General features: G+C 34.7%; 1 protein-coding gene across 4 annotated transcripts in view; it reads right to left on the bottom strand.

The window, feature by feature from the left end:
* Nucleotides 1–16232, bottom strand: part of LOC102577473 (transcription factor NF-Y CCAAT-binding-like protein-like) — a 21366-nt gene extending 5134 nt beyond the window's left edge. For 3 of the 4 annotated variants that reach the window (XR_001471814.1, XM_015303516.1, XM_006340391.2), the window contains exons 1-5: nucleotides 15813–16232; nucleotides 11042–11171; nucleotides 10708–10713; nucleotides 10527–10610; nucleotides 10326–10389 (exon numbers count right to left, since the gene is read on the bottom strand). Coding sequence is in view for 3 of the 4 variants with exons in the window: in XM_015303516.1 (XP_015159002.1) it covers nucleotides 10333–10389; nucleotides 10527–10610; nucleotides 10708–10713; nucleotides 11042–11171; nucleotides 15813–16033 (498 nt within the window). In the remaining variant the exon portion in view is untranslated. 4 annotated transcript variants of the gene reach the window in all.
* Nucleotides 16233–18055: the final 1823 nt, after the last annotated feature.

The raw sequence follows: 18055 nt of genomic DNA, 5'->3' as shown, positions 1-18055 counted from the left end.
AAGATCGTAGAGGCTCTGATACCATGTGAGAAATATAGGAGAAGAATATTATTGAATTGTGTTGTTATTTACATTATTACATTGAGACCCTATTTATAGACACTAGAATACAATCCTTTACCAAGTAGGATACTATTTAGTATTCCTATTTCTATTTCTATTACTATTCCTATTCTAATAGGATTGTATAAACCTATTCCTAATCTAATAGGATTGTATAAACATATTCCTATCCTAATAGGATTGTATAAACCTATTCCTATTCTAATAGGATTGTATAAACCTATTCCTAATCTAATAGGATTGTATAAACATATTCCTATCCTAATAGGATTGTATAAACCTATTCCTATTCTAACAATCTGGATTAGCTTAGCACACAAGTTTTAGGATAAATTATGAACTTAAATCACTAGCTTATATATTTTTTTCCAGTTCCATATTAAACAAGTATTGGAATGTAAATATAACATTTGACCTGAAGCCATGCATGATAATTACTTTCAACTTTTTAGAAAGGTTACTGTAGTTCATTTCTTCCCTAATTTCTTTTCTGTTTCTTTAGATCCATCTAGCTAGGTTTATATTTTTCCTTATGTTTTGATATATTGTTTAGTAATAAGCTAGAGTAGAGTTTCTTTACTTGATGTCTTTATCCATTCCAAACCTGTAATTTCTTTTGTTACCTGCATTTTATTTATATTATTTACTAATTTAGAATTAGCAATTCATTAAAAATATTAAATTTAAGAATATCAAAATCAAATTGTTTTAAATTAACAAAATAGCAAATCATGAGGGGCGGGTTGAAAATAGAAAATTTTGCTATGTGGGGCAAGTTGAAGTCTTCGCGGGTTTGCCCCACAACCACACTGCACCACACAATTTGCCATCCCTAGTTACCGTAATATTCAAGAAGTAACTGATATGTAAATCAAGGTGGTTTTCTATGAGCAAATTTGGGAAAGCTGGAATAGAGCAAATTGGAAAGCAAGAGAACCTACTCTATTCTATAAGAGAGGGAGTACAAACTATAGTAAATAAGCCAATTAAGGAGAATATTATCTATTATGTTCTTACATTATTATGGGCGACAGGATGGCAAGAGAGTTGACAGAATGACAATTGAATACTCAATCCTTCTCCCCCAAACGACCAAATACAAGAAGTTAAATGAATGAAGCAAGCAACTAACCTCATATTATAAAAACTGTCTATGTTATACCTTACTCCCTCTTATAATTGAAACACAACAAAACCATTTACGCATGTGGTGGAATGGTGGCTCCTTCACCCTTAACAATTAAAGCCCAGGGAATGGACTGCTCTTCAGTAAAGAGCAGTAAAACCCATAGTGAGCTTAATAAGGCGCAAATCCGGATTAATCAGGCCAGTGTGTTATGGACACCGGATGCTTGAAGCATAAATATATAACTAAGGAAATACACCACCACTGGTACACAGATAAATTGAAAGTAACTTGGCATTCATTTTTTATTCGTTTTTTTTAAATCAGAAAATAACTTGGCACTTTGAAGTTTGAACATCAAGTTGAGCACTCATCCATAAAATAAAATTAGACCTTTTTTCAATTAATTATTAGAATAAGGCTTCCAATTTAGGTTATGTATACACAAAAATAGCACATGACACAAGTATCAAAGCCCAAAATGTCCCGCCCCCCTCACCCGGTATCTCTCTCAAGTATTTTATTCATGCTTCATCATCTCTGTGGATCAAACTAATATTTTTAATACAAAGATGATTGCTAGATATATTCTCTCCCTCAATTTAAGTGTCTCATATCCTTTTTATTATGTTCTGCAACAACCACTTGAAAAGGAAATTGTGGAACATATTGTTTCATGAAAAGTAAACAAAATCGATCTTTACATATCTGAGCACAAACTTTCCCTTATCCAACAACCATGTAAAACAAAACCATGAATTGAATACAAAATAGTAAAAGAACTTAGGGTCATTTGGTTGTTGGCTAGAGTTATGCAGTGATTAGTAATGCATGGTGGTTTAGTTAGTCTATCTCCTACCTTGCATAAAATAATATATAAATTGACTCAACCTATAGATGTTTTAGTTATGCGGGATTGTAGACTGGTAAGCAAACATCGTATTTGGTGAGCTGAATTTTATACCTAGCAATTGAAATGCTACTATTAAGAAGTCCCACATCAGTAGAGGGGTGGGAAATTGATCTCTTTATATGGACTTGGACATACCTCCCCTCATAAGGCTCAGGTGCCATGTCTTTACATGGTATCAGAGTCAGGCCCATCCCAATTTGATTTCACCGATGTTGGGCCCCCATTTAGAAGTGTTCATGCTCCAGTTGAGGTCTGGGCGTGAGGGGGAGTGTTAAGAAGTCCCACATCAGTAGAGGGGTGGGAAATTGATCTCTTTATATGGACTTGGACATACCTCCCCTCATAAGGCTCAGGTGCCATGTCTTTACATGGTATCAGAGTCAGGCCCATCCCAATTTGATTTCACCGATGTTGGGCCCCCATTTAGAAGTGTTCATGCTCCAGTTGAGGTCTGGGCGTGAGGGGGAGTGTTAAGAAGTCCCACATCGGTAGATGAATGGGAAATTGGTCTCCTTAGATGGACTTGGACAAACCTCCCCTCATTAGCTAGCTTTTGGGGTTGAGTTAGGCCCAGGTGTCATATCTTTACAGCTACCAAACACGATACTAGTTATGCTGATTTTATTACATGAATAATTCACTTCCAAACAAGCAACCAAACGACCCCTTAAGGAATACTGCTTTTACACCACCACCCCACACACAAAAAAAGGGGGCACTTTTCTATCCATGAAGAATCAGTACTTTACCTTCAACTCGCTCTTTTATTTTACCTTCATCACTCAGTGTCCACTTAACTTCAAAGGATAACAGAAATAGTAGAAGTTGTTGAGCACCTGCCCCATACAAGAGAGGCTTTCTTAGATGGTAAGCACCCTCCACCTCAAACCCTAAGGATGTGGGTTTGAGTAACCAAGGGAGCAAAAGAGATGGGAGCTCCTACGGAAGGGTGAAAAAAAAAAAGGTCTCTTCAGGGTGGTTCAGATGGTTTGTCTTGGAACTTCCATATGGAGGTCTCAAGTTCGAAACCTCTTGTCTGTGACAGCAGCATGGTGGGCCTTCTACAGGTTTCCTTGTCATAAAATAAAATAAAATAAAGTTCCTGCCCCCGGGGTAGCTTAACTGGAAAAGGATGGACTTATGTATTAGGTAACAAGTTCGAACTCCGTGCCCAGCAAACTAAGTCCAGTAATTCAGTGGAGACAGGAGGAAGGGCGGGCACATCATCCCTGATTTCTGAATGTGATTGGCCCAAAGGTTTGATTCTAAATAGATTTTTCAATCATAAAAATAAAACAAAAGAGTTGTTAACATCCTTGTGAGGGTGTTGTAGGTTGGGATAAGAAACACTACCTCTGTTACCTAGGCTCTTCATTTTCCTCAAAACTTGCTCGATTTGACATGTATAAAATGTGTGTGATACATTATGTGGATCCTTCAAAGTACCAATACCTTGTCAAAAGTTGGGTACATGTAACAGATAAATTTCCCATCCTACCACATACATAAATGGGTGATACAAGAAGCCATTCAGTGAGTCCTTTTTTTTTTTTAACAAATACACCAATAGGCATTGAACCTACTGGATAATCTTATTGATATAATCAAAAACAATATCAAATGTACCAACATCTTGTTCAAAATAGGAACTAGCTAAAATATGATTTGCAATAACTAACAAAAGAATCCTATTTCGACATTGATCTTAACTATTGTTACTATATATGCTGATAAGGTTGATAGAAGCTTTCTGCAAGGTCTGGACAGCTCGATAGCGCTTGACTAATAAGTTACAAGATAGAATCAGTCTTTCTTGCTTGTTTAGTAAAGTCAAGCTATGGCGGTAGGGTTGGGGTGGCTTGTTGGGCCACAAGTGCCCTTACTAGGTTTGGGATTTTAATTGGCAAAAGAGGTTATTGCCTTCTAGCTGGCAGTTTCCAGATTAGCCTTCGAACTTTCATTTACCCAGAATGAAGAGATCTAAAGGTTGGACATCCATTGTTGTCGTGATGACAAGGTTGAGTGTTCATTCAATCCAACACCCAGCTGATCAAACCAATCCTTGGGTTCGATGCAGCAAGTGATTCCCTCCCTGACCGAGGGATAGTCGTTAGGTCGTAAATGGAATCTGAGGAAGAGAGATAAGCAGTTGGCAGGGACCATCCATTATCAGTTCAATTGGTAGATCTTCCCCTCTCATCCACTGATCCTTTAAGTATTGCTCAATCTATTGATTTAATATCCTCTTGACTGGTCAATTACGCACTCAGGCCAATCTACCACGTAATATTGATTTAACAAGCATTCAGTCAGAGTACATTGTATTCATTCGCAATAAAAACTTAAAATTTGATCACATTTATCAAGAATCTCATTATTAATTGAGTATGTCAACTAATTGATTGAATTGAGATGTGTATCCATGTCACATAACTGGATTCAATTCGCACAAATGTAATGTCTCTATTCCCTATTCCCTCTAAGGTGGTTAAAAAATTAGTTAAACTCAGAAGAAACTTCCTTTGGAAAAAAGGCAAAGAAGAAAAGGGCTACTATCTAGTGAATTGGAATACAATGATGCTTAACAAATCAAGGGGAGGTCTGGACATCAAAAACTTGAAAGAGCAACATGAAAGTCTCCGGAGGAAATGGTTGTGGAGATATATCAGTGAGGAGAGGACCCTCTGGAAGGAAGTGATAGTGGCAAAATATGGAGAGCTTAATCCATGGGTTTCAGAGACTGTTTCAATGCCATTTGGGTTGGGGAGTGTGGAAGTCCATCAGAGCTCTGTGGGACTCAATGGAAGAAGAACTGACTCTAAAGGTGGGGAATGACATCAAAGTCAAGTTCTGGAAGATGTTTGGATCAGTCAAAGCTCTCGGTGAAGTATTTCCAGACTTATACTCGATATGCAATAACCCTGAAGCTAAAATCAGTGATTGTTGGACAGCACAAGGGTGGGATCTTTCCTTTAGGAGGTTTTTGAATGATTAGGAAGTAGACAGAGCAGCATCCCTACTGGAAATGTTGGATGGAGTTGATATTTCTGCAAATGTTCCTGATGGAGTCACCTGGAACCACACCAAAGAGGGTGTTTACACAGTTAACAGTGCCTACAAGAGAAGGGTGCAGAATTGAGAGGTGTTACACAATATCACTGGAATAGCATATGGAAAAAATTGATCCCTACCAAGGTGAAATGCTTCACTTGGCTAGTTATTAGGAGAACATGTCTCACTCAAGAAGTGCTGCAAAAGAAAGGAAGGCCACTAGTTCCCAGGTGTACTTTGTGTAACTTGACAGGAGAAACAAATAGTCATTTATTCTTACATTGCAAGTACACTTCTTAACTATGGGAACTCTTCCTAAACATTTCTGGCCAAAGCTGGTCCATGCCAGAACACACTTCTCACCTCCTAAGCTGCTGGATTAGAAAAGGGGGTAGCAAAACTCAAAAAAGATGGTGGAAACTGATTCCTTCATGTATTTGGTGGTCAGTCTGGACAGAAAGGAATGGTAGATGTTTTAAAGATAAATCCAGTTCCATTCACAAAGTCCAATGGAATTGTTTAGTATCTTTACTATTTTGGTGTAAACAATTATGTATAGATGATGAAGATCAAATCATAGAACTGATAGGAATTGTAAATTTTGTATGGGTTATGGTTGTAACCCTTTTTTTATGGTGGCCAGCATTTCCTTAATGTTGAAGAATACTACTTACCAATTGTCAAAAAAAAAAAACTTTCTATAGCAAAGAATCTTGTTCTTAATGGTTTGTCTCTCCATTTAATTTCATGACATGAATTAAAAGCCAAAATACTGAGATAGCCCCTTGAACTTGACAAAAACTTTCTTTTAAATGAGAGCGACCTGCAAAACACCTGAAGTAAGTGCAAATTGTGCCTATTGAAGACAACAGTAAGGGATTGTTTGGTATAAAGGATAAAGAGAGTTAATCCCGGAAAAATTTTGAGTAACATTTAATTCCTTGTTTGGTTACAAAGTTTAGAATAACTTATCTCAGGGTTAATAATTAGTATCGGGATAAGTTATCCCAACCTTTGGGTGGAATAGTAATTCCGAGATAAAATAGACAAAATGACAAAGATATCTCTTTCAATAATTTTTATACATCACTTTTCACATTCATGTATATTCACATTATTTTTAATACCATGTATAATAACATTCACAACCTTCACCACTTCTTATTTTTATGATAATTCTTTATATTTTTCTATTATAAAATTACACTATATAAATATAATTGTTATTTATGAGTTTATTTGACTAATTCTAATGTTTATTTATATTTTGATTTCTCTACAATTGAATTACATATATTTAATTATATATTTTTTTAGTCACTTGAAAGCTTGTATGTTATATATCAATTAAAATGAAGATAACTTTAATATGTTACAATTTAAGAGAGATATGTGCTTTAAATGAAGTGATACAAATAATAAATTATCATTTACTTTAACAAACATAAGATGGAAGTTCTATTTTTAGCCTAAATAAGAAGAAAATTTTTATTTTAAAATACACTTCGATACCATCATGGGAATGCACACACAAAAATATTCAAGTTAAATAAGATGAAAATTTTATCTTTAAGAATGATAACTAAAGCTTGCAAAGACAATATAAAAAACTAAATAAAATGAAGGTTATTTTTGTAAACAAACAACTTGTTCTTAAAATTTATGCAATGCATTTTATTTGAATACAACAAACCAGACAGTCAATAAGAAATAATCTCATCATAACTAATCCCAACATAACTAATCCATCATAACTAATCCCATTATAATTTATCCATCATAATTAATCTAATCATAACTTGTATTCAAACCAAATGACCCCTAACAGTCACCAAATATGGGTGACATTGCCTCGTGTTTTTCTGAAAATGAGTTAGACGCCGAGATTCAGAAACTTAACTCTATACCCGATACTACAATACTTCCTTTTTGTTGAAGATACCACCCAAAAATAGTGAACTTACAGCAACTAATCTGGCTTGATGCCTGTTAATTGTAAATTGTCTAGCTAGACTCCGCCAGAGACAGCAAAGCTTCAAAACTTGAAAACCTTTTCCTGCAAGTCAATACGTTTTCTAGGTCTATGATGCCGAAGCTGGGTAATCCAGTTGAAGTCTATCGATTTCTGGTATAACAAGCTCTTTGGTTAAGTACCGGCCATTTACATAGGTTAAGAATGTCACTTTTTGAAGAAGGGTTCTGGTATTTCCTTTATGTGTTTGTGATAAAATTGTAAATATGTCATGTGTGTTACTAAGTTGCATGTCAGTGTCTCATTTTCTGAAATTAATGTGAGTGAAAGATAGTCAGAAGATGAAGAGAACAACAAAGAATGAAGAGGAAAGCCATGTCAGCAGACTAGGGTTTTGGTGAACCAAACTTTAGTTGAAGTATTAAGCCCCTTTTCACTATGTTGCTCGGATACAGGTGCGGCACCCAACAGTACGGATCTAGAAGTCAGATTTGTCATCACCTTAAATCCTAGGATTCAGGGATAGGAATAGGAGTACGGGTACAGGTGTCAAGACACAACCAATATGGTATATTATGACATATATAAGAATATATTTTGACAACTATTTGAAGCTATTAAAATAATATATTTCAAATTTTCTGTTTTTCCAACTTCACTTCAAATAGTATTTTTTTCATGAGATCTCAACCAAACAGCACAGTCGAAATGAAAGTGAATTACTAAATGAAACTTTGGAAGAATGGGCCACCATGTTATAAACCGTACTGGTATTTTTCTAATTCAATTTGTAACTTGTGAAACTCTAGAGTCAATTTGAAAAAAGGAATCTGGATGAAACTACTATGCTAGCGTTTCACCACAAATTCCCAAAAAAAATTGGCAAATCATTTTTGGGAGAAGTTTTTTGTTTGGCCATGAATACAAATTGGAGTTTTTTTTTTTTACTTTTTTTGAGTAATTTGGAGTGAAAAATGTGAGCACCTTTTTGTTATTTTCAAATTTTTGAATATTCTAGAATTCAAATTCAAGTTGAACTCTGGAATTTTATGGCCAAACGTGTTTTCCAGAGTTCAACCCTGATAAAAGTGAAAATTTCATATGATTGTTTGGTTTGAAGACAAGTTATGCTGAGAGTAGTTATGTTGGGATAAGTTATTTAGGATTAGTTATGCTAGGATTATTTCTTATTGACTATTTGGTTTGTTATATTCAAAATAATATGCATTACATAATTTCTAAGAATAAATTATTTGTTTTCAAAAATAGCCTCCACCTTATTTAGTTTTTTATATTTTCTTTGCAAGCTTTAGTAATTTATTCTTAAGAATAAATCTTCCATCTTATTTAACTTAAATATTTTTGTGTATACATTTCCATGATTGTACCGTATGTGTTTAAAAATAAAGCTTCCGTCTTATTTATTTTTTATGAAATAAAAAACTTCCATATTATTTAGCTTAAAATAAAATTTTCATCTTAAGCTTATTAAAGTAAAAGATGATTTATTATTTATGTCACCTCATTTAAGCACATATCACTCTTAAACTGTAAAATATTAAAGTTAACTTCATTTTTATTGATTTATAAAATACAAACTTTCAAGTGACTAAAGGAATATTTAGTTAAAAACATGTAATCAGTAATATAGAAATCAAAATATAGATAAACATAAAATTAGTTAAATAAATTCAGCGTATAATATATTCATAAGAATTATATTTATATAGTGATTTTTAATGGAAAAATATGAAGAATTGTCATAAAAATAATGAGTAGTGAAGGTTGTGAATGTTATTATACATCATATTAAAAATGATGTGAATATACATGGATATGAAAACTGAAAAGTGATATATAAAAAAGATTTAAGGGGATACTTTTATCATTTTACCTATTTTATCTCGGGATAAGTTATCCCGATATTACTATTCCACCCAAAGATGGGGATAACTTATCCTAGTACTAATTACTAATCCTGGAATGGAGATATCCCAAACTTTGTAACCAAATAAGGGATTATAAAGAGTACTCAACAATTATCCCAGTATAAAGTTCCCTTATTCATCACACCAAACGACCCCTTAGAATTCTATTCATAAAATAGTTCATATAAAAACTAAGTGTTTTAGTAAATATCCGAATATATATAGGACATAAGCAAAACAAATACCTAATCAACATATACTTCTTGGCCATAGATGTCATCAAAGCACCCAAGATACATTTGATCAAATCAAGTGTCGATCCCACATGCACAACCAAATTGTGTAGGATTGACATGGTTGCGTGGATTTTAAAGGATCTCATCAACATAGCCTCGGATTGTGATTCAGAGATCGCAAATTAATTGGTACTCATTTCGAAGTTCACTAGTTGTAGGTATCACAAGACTGTGAAACATAGATAGACAACTAAGGATTCGTAATAATTGAAGCTTCCCTTGCTCATCCAGCCACTCCTTGTTCCTTCCCCTTCCCGGCCCAAAAACCCCTCAAAAGAAAAAATATTGAGCCGAGGGTCTTTAAGAAACAACCCCTATACCTCCACAAGGTAGTGATAAGCTCTGCGTACACTCTACCCTCCCTAGCCCCCACTAAGTGGGATTTTACTGGGTATGTTGTTGTTGTTGTAATTTGCATATATTATCAGACTTGTGGAAACAACAGTCCTTTGACTTCTCTGCAATTTTTTACTTGAATATATAAGGGAGTTAATTGCTTCTTATTTCGACAATGACTCGTCTCTAAAAGTGTCACATAAAGCATAGTGCAAAGACAGAGAGAATGCTTTGACAATCCATCAAAAACTCTATATTTTGGACATCATGGAAGGGAAGGACCAAAGCTACGTCGAGGGAGTTCCAGCTACCATTTCTTCCATGAAGGCTAGTTTCTTAGTGAATCTGTTTAGCTGGAGCAATCATTGTAATGGAAATAATGTTAATCAGTTTTGGAAATTTGTTGGCTCTATATTTATATATGAATCAATGTTACTTTCTAACATGTAGCATCCACTGGATGCAACAGAGCAACAAATTGTTGTTGCCTGATATAGAAAATGTGTCACAAAACGCAAAAGAGATCCTACCAAGTCATGACATGAGGGGGTGAATTTGCTAAAAGAGAAGCTGACTGTAGAATCTTTAAAGATGAAAAGCACATCATTAAAAAGACTTTTAGGGTAAGAGAAAAACTTACTTAAAATTCATAATTGGGAGTTTCCATAGTCTAAGCCTTGTGCAAAAGAACCTTCATACATGAACTGTCAATTTCCACAAGAAATATTAGGTGTCTTATTAGATAATATCCACGTAACTTAATTTTTCAAGGTCAAAAGAACTACTAAATGGTGAAGCAAACGAGCCAAAAAAAGAACATAATAAAATGCAACCACCTTACCTGCGTATTGGACCCAAGCTGACTTCCAACTACATCTTTTCTAACAGATGCATCACCAACCCTTGCAGATCCCTTGGCATCTCCCTGATATTAGTTTCAAATCACAATACATTTTTAATGAAAAATCAGAGTTAAAGAAAATAAGTAAATCTATCTCAGTGATGTGGAGAACTATGTGTACCTCCATCTACAACACCATTGATTGACCCATGCAACCCAGCAGAGAAAGTTGTTCAGGAACCACAGAAACAACATTTACTTAGTTGATTATGAGATAAAATTCAGTTGAACGAAGTCTTGAAACAACAATAGTAAAGTCCATAACCAAAAATACACAGTGCAACATTTAGAAGATGGCAATTGGCAAATGCAATAGTCCATATATTCTTTTATCAATTTCCTCGCAAACCAAATGATGAGGAAGCCTAATAGAACATAAAATAAAGAAAATAAAGCAGTTATTATGAGAAACCAGTCCCAAAACCATTAAGGGCATGAAGAAGAATTGCATTTACCTCTCTGTACCGAGTCAAATAGACCTTCAGTGGTTCAATGTAGTCCTCAAATCCCAAGGTAGCCAGGGCTGATAGTAAATCATCTCCGTTGATCGTCTTTCTCTTCTCTTTCTGACACTTGTCACTAGCTCTATAAAATAAAAGAGAACTCATTTGAAAAACATGCAGAGAGAGTGGTTGTTACTTCCACGTGTCATCATTCTACTAAATCTCAGTATGTATATGTATGGAAGTCCACCCTCTAACAACAAACATTTGAAAATGTAACACATGTCTTCTACTTCTACACAAGTACCCACACATATATTTGGACTCTAACTTCCCAAGCATTAAATACTGGCAACGTCTTTCCATATATTTATATAAAGACTCTATCTAGATCAAATATACGACTTTTATTGAAACTGGTAAAACAACATCTAATGTAAACTTGTATGATCCAGAAAAAGAAATAGCAGTAAAACAATACCATCCATAAGATCTTAGCTACATAGATACTTTTTAAGAAAGGTAAATATCATGTTCAAAATGACATCGCGTATGAGCTACGAGACCTAACAGTAAAAGGAAAATATTGGATCTCCCAAATTCTGACACATACACACACACACACACACGACTTTGAACTCAGACTAATGGAAAGCTAGCATGCCATAGTTTTGATAGAATGACATAATTGGGACATGTAACCTTATCAAAGAAGTCACCCGGCCCGGATGGATACCCTATGTGTTTCTACCAGTGTTTTTGGGAGGTCCTGAAGGAAGATATCATGAACACTTTGCAACATTTTCATTCTCACCAGGTCTTTGAAAGAAGTTTCAATGCGACTTATGTGGCTCTCATTCCCAAGAAAATTGGAGCTGCTACATTAAGGGATTATAGACCTATCAGTCTCATCAGTGGGGTCTATAAAATCATTGCTAAAGTGCTGACAGAAAGGTTGAAAAGGGTAGTAAATAAATTGGTGAACACTCATCAAATGGCCTTTATTAAAGGAAGACAGATCATGGATGTTGCTCTTATAGCCAATGAATGTGTGGATACTAGATTGAGAGGGGAGGTGCCAAGCATTATGTGCAAGCTAGATATAGAGAAGGCTTATGATCATGTGAACTGGAATTTTTGCTAAACATTCTCAGACAGATGGGATTCGGTGAAAGGTGGTTGAAATGGATTGGCTTTTGTATTAAAACTGTTAGGTTCTCCATACTTGTAAATGGAGAACCTGTGGGTTTTTTTCCGTCAGAGAGGGGTCTTAGACAAGGTGACCCTCTCTCCCCTTTCCTATTCATCATTGCCATGGAGGGTTTCAACAGTATGATGAGGATTGCAATTAGCAACAGGTGGATAAAGGGATTCAAGGTTAACAGCAGAGCAGGAGTAGATATGGAAGTATGTCATCTGTTGTATGCAGATGATACTGTGATATTTTGTGAAGCTATAGCTGAACAAATTTGCTATATCAGGATGATACTCATTGTTTTTGAAGCCATTTCTGGTTTAAGCGTTAACTGGAGGAAAAGTAACCTCTTTCCTATTAAAGAAGTGGTGCAGATGGAGGAACTAGCTGGTATCTTGGGGTGTAAGGTAGACAAATTACCAACAGTCTATCTAGGCATGCCATTAGGCAACAAACACAAAGAATTGATTATCTGGGATAGGATTTTGGAAAAGACGGAAAAGAAGTTGGCAAACTGGAAGACGCAATACTTGTCCCTTGGAGGCAGGCTCACTTTGATAAATGCAGTTCTGGACTCGCTTCCCACATATGTGATGTCCCTATTCCCTATTCCAACAAGTGTGGTCAAGAAGTTGGACCGATTAAGAAGAAATTTTCTTTGGTTTGGGAACAAGGAGGGAAAGGGGTATCATTTGGTAGAATGGAAGACTGCACAATTACACAAGGAGGCTGGTGGTTTAGGAGTAAGGAATCTGAAACTGCAGAATGATTGCTTGCTCATGAAATGGTTATGGAGATTAAATGGAAATGATCATGCTCTATGGAAGGAGGTAATCCTGAATTAGTATGGCCAGACAGAGCAATGGTGTACCAATGCAGTATCAACCACCTACGAAACATCGGTATGGAGATCTATAAGGAATCTTTGGCCTAGACTAGTAAAGAATTCATGTTATGAGGTGGGTGCTGGGAACAAAATACTATTTTGGAAGGACCTATGGATTGGACAAGAAGTTTTAATGCAAGTTTTCCCTGATCTGGCCAATATATGCACTAACCTTGAGGTTACAGTGGCTGATAGCTGGTCCCCACAGGGATGGAACTTCTTCTTCAGGAGGCATCTTAATGACTGGGAAGTAGGCAGGTTTGTGGAGCTATTGCAGATGATTGATGGTTTCAAAGGCACTACTGTAGAGGATGACACTTTTAGATGGAAACATGATAAGGATGGCAAGTTCTCTGTAGGTAGAATTTATAGGAAAGAGGTATCCTGGATGCCTGAGAACAAAATAGGCCCTTGGAAGCATGTATGGAAAAGTATGGCTCCTACTAAGGTCAAGTGCTTTGCTTGGTTAGTAATCAGGAAAGCTTGCCTCACTCATGAGATCCTGCAGAAAAAAGGATTGCCAATTGTGTCCAGATGCATGTTATGTAGTGACGCTAGAGAGACAAATAATCATTTGTTCCTCCATTGTAAAGTCACATCTCAGCTTTGGACTATGTTCCTCAGTTTAACAGAGACAAAATGGTCAATGCCAGAGCACACAGCAGACTTGTTAAGTTGCTGGATTAGGAGAGGGGGAAGCAAGACACAGAAGAAGTGGTGGAGAATAATCCCACACTGTATCTGGTGGACTATCTGGAGGGAGAGGAATGGAAGAAACTTTGAAGATAGATTCAACAACATTCAGAAAATCAAAGAGAGCTGCATAGCAACTTTCTACTTTTGGTGTAAAGAACATTGTATAGAAAATGCTGAACAATTAGTAGATCTTTTAGGATTATTGTAATTAGTTTCTCGTTCTAGCTTGTTACTACCTTTTTGGAGGTCTCCAACATACCTTAATGCTGAGGAATACAACATTACCAGTTTCAAAAAAAAAGAAAGGTAAAATAGGAAAGAGGACTTGTATTTTTAGCGAAGGGACTGCAGTGTGAACATCTAAACAGGGATAAATAACTCGGTATGGCATGATCACGTGAATAACAATGCACAGAGCAACTCAGCATGATCACAGGCAGAAGTGCAGCTGTGGATTACCTTCTACTATTGGGGATATTTTCCTACGAAAAACAAAGAACTAAGGGTTTTCTTGACAATAGCTTCTTCTTTTTAAACTCACTAGCCGAAAAGCAAAAGCAGCTATTCATTTTTTGGGTCAACTATAATCCATTCTAAAAAATGTCACAAGTACAAACAATAAAGTCACTGACAATGCTTTGTATTCCAAATTTTCTTAGTGAGCATGGAGTCTATTGTCACACACACCGGGTCGTTCTTTTTTATGGATTTGTCATAGAGAGTGGTTGATAACATGCTGCCATGCCCACCTTTTTCCATTTTATTTTTGCATTCCTCCCTCCCTACTTCTCATAGCTCCATGTACTACTATTCTTGTCCTCCCCTTTTTTCATGTTTCTCTCAAGGGCTTCATTAAAATGGCAGGTAACTCTACCCTACCTATCTTATTGTCAAGTCCTCTTTTCCCGCAATATTTCCATTTAAATAAGATGACTTACTCCATATTAAGGACACCATGCATTTATGATTCCCTTGTCTACTAATTGTCAACACATCTTTCACTGCGTTCTTTTTCCCCGTACGGAGCAGAAGGTGACAACATGTCTGTGATTCTCCTGCCTCGTAAATGCCATGACCAATTCTCTTGATATTGCTAATCATTGAGGAGATGGCAGGCAGGAACAGTGAAAAGGGATTAAACAAAGGAATGACAGCAGCCAAGGAAGAGTGGAATGAATTCTCCAGTGGGGAGCTTTGGTTGTCATGTACTTCATGGAAGAGTCGTAACAGATATCATTAAGTAAGCTATAACCTTCCCTCCTTTGTTAATTGCTATGGAAAGAACACCAACCAGACATCCTATTGATGTTAGGAGAAAATTTTCTAAAGGCTATCTTTGTCATGTATACAAAATTTGGGAAAGAAAACACGAGAAACACCACAAAAATTGTAACTCTTAGAGACTTGAGCTAAAAAGGTATACGAAGTAGTTATCCATCTCCATACACATAATACACAAAACAAAAATAAAATAGAAACTCTAAAATGGAACCATCTGTGCCTAAAAGGAATTCCAATAAAATTTCTTGAAATGATAAATTACTAAAATTATAAACATCTAAGCATAGAGTTTAAAACTTCGAAAGTTACCCAGTCCAATGCCACAAAACCTCAGTTGACATAGCGATCTTTAAGAATTAGTATAAACTTACTATAAAAATCACATTCCTCCATTTTTTTTTGTACAATTGAAAATACAGGTAAATTACACATTTCTATAATTCACGGAAGCAATACAGACAAAATAGAAACTCTAAATGGAACCATATGTGCCTAAAAAGGAATTCCAACAAAATTTATTGAAATGATAAATTACCAAGATTAAAAACATCTAAACATAGATTTAAAACTTCGAAACTTACCCACTACAATGCCACAAAACCTCAGTTGACATAGCGATCTTTATGATTTAGTATAAACTTACTATAAAATTCGCATTACTGCATTTCAGGATATAGAATTGAACAGTGAAGAAGAAATAGAAGCTTAAAGAAATAGAAGCTTACTCGCTAGTAATAAAACTGATGAACTCAGATACACATTCCTGAACAGTGTCCTTAGAATCCTTTGCGATCTTTCCATTAGCAGGCAATGCCTTTTTCATTATGCGTCCAATATTAGCGATCGGTAGGTACCTATCCTGTTCTCGCAAGTTGGACTGAGGACTCGGGTCACCGCCACTCTCATGGCTTCCGCCGCCGCCTCCTGGACTTGCCGGCTCCGCCATTCTCAGTGTACCGGAACCCTAACTTTATGGATGATCGTAATTCGTAGGTAGAGGTTGATCCAAGAGAATATTTTGTTAGTTTTTGTTTGAGAAAGGAATTTGGCGGAAAATGGATGCTGAGCTTTTCTGCGCTATACACATAGATCCAACGGCAGCGACTGCCAGAGGAAGAACCTATTTTTACGCACAAGGCTTACACCCTTTTTTTCCTTTTAAATATACACGTAATATATAAAGTTGTCCTTTAATTGAAGCATATTTATGCCCTTCAATTTTAGATATGAATAATTAAGTATTTATATTTGTATAAAATTAAACAAATAGATTAACGCTTCCTAACTGACATAAAATGTCACATAGGATGTGAATTGTTGTCACGTAGTATGTCAAGTAGGACACATGTATATATTTGTTCAATTCTATATAAGTTTAAAGGACATAAATACTAAATGAGATACATAATTAAATGACATATTTATATATTATGTCTTTTAAATACACTCAAGTACTTTTATAAATAAAGTTCTTTAACATGCTTTAATTCATTTACGCTTTAAATTTATTACTCCATAGATAATTGATATTTTAACTGTAAAAATATCATCGGTGTATATTTTTTTCCACCTAATATCTAATACCTATATGTTAAATTTGACTAAATCCAAATTCGTATCACAAAAATTTATTGAGGATAGAGCGCTGCCTAAACATGATAGTACTTGAGATTTTAGAACTTAGTTTTTTTCTTTTTTTTGGGTTGTTGTTATTGAAGTGGTACAAATGAACAAAACAAAAAAAAAAAATTGTAGAAGAAAAACTCCCATGTATTTATTTATTGTCGTATTTTACTAAACATATTTTATCGTAGTGATTTGATTCTAATTATTAATTATTTCATTTTTTCAGTGAAATAGAAACAAAAGAATATCATAAAAGTATATTGAGAAGATATTATAACAAATTCCGATTAGATGGGGAAGTAAATAGGCTTTACATTTTTATCTGTTGTAAAACTGTAACAACTATACAACAACAAATAATAATATGATTTAATTGCAGAAAAGCATTAAACAGGAGTTAGATATTTATTAAGGAAACAAAAACAAAGGCTAAAGTACAACTATATCAATATGTCTTCTGACCTAGTACTTGAATACAAAACATAATCATTCATGATTAATAAAATCCCTAAAAAAAATTATTTTCCTATTTTTAATCTTTTAATTTGTAAAGTTTCCTCCATAGTTAGTAGGCATTGTTTTTAGTATTAAGATCTTGTATCTCCAAATCACCTTTCTCACAAGTATTGGGTTCACATAAATTCGGTAATAAAATCCAAAATACTTGTGACGGAAGTCAAATCGTTGAAGCTATATATCGAATTATATTAATTTAATATCTTAAAATTAAAATTTACATATTTAAAAACTTATGAATAGTACTACAATTTATGATTCTTTTCATTTAAACATGATTTTTTCATTAAAAAAATACATATTAAATATTGATCAAAATTCATATAATTTAATTCTTAAAAAGTAAATGTGACAAGTATTTCGAGACGGAGATTAAGAGAGTAACTCTTATATTTTATAATTGTTTTTTTAATTTTAAATGTAAGATGCATAAAAGTATTGGAAGTATTCCTATTCAAGAAAAAGTTCAAAATTTGGGTCAGTAGAGAGGAACGACATTCATTACACTCTCTTTTTTTATTCTGATAAAAGAACAAATATCTAAATACACAATTTATTTTATCATATTTTCAAAAGATTTTTATCATTTGAAAAATTACAAAAATTCATACTCTATTCTATTCTCGAATACATCACTTTACGTGATGTATCATGACATTGAGTGGTGTATCTAAAATTGAATTGCGATATATTGGTACGTTGAGTGATGTATCTGAAACTGAGACACAATATATCAAAGGGAAAAGGCTCAAAAATGCCCTTAACCTATTAGAAAAGATTAAAAAATGCCCTCCTTCCACCTAGTGGTTTAGAAATGCCCTTAACG

The sequence above is a fragment of the Solanum tuberosum genome, unplaced genomic scaffold (assembly GCF_000226075.1).
Source record: "Solanum tuberosum cultivar DM 1-3 516 R44 unplaced genomic scaffold, SolTub_3.0 scf00018, whole genome shotgun sequence".
NCBI classification, from domain to species: domain Eukaryota; kingdom Viridiplantae; phylum Streptophyta; class Magnoliopsida; order Solanales; family Solanaceae; genus Solanum; species Solanum tuberosum.
The sequence above is the reverse complement of the archived record's forward strand: the minus strand, read 5'-3'. Positions and strand labels throughout refer to the sequence as shown.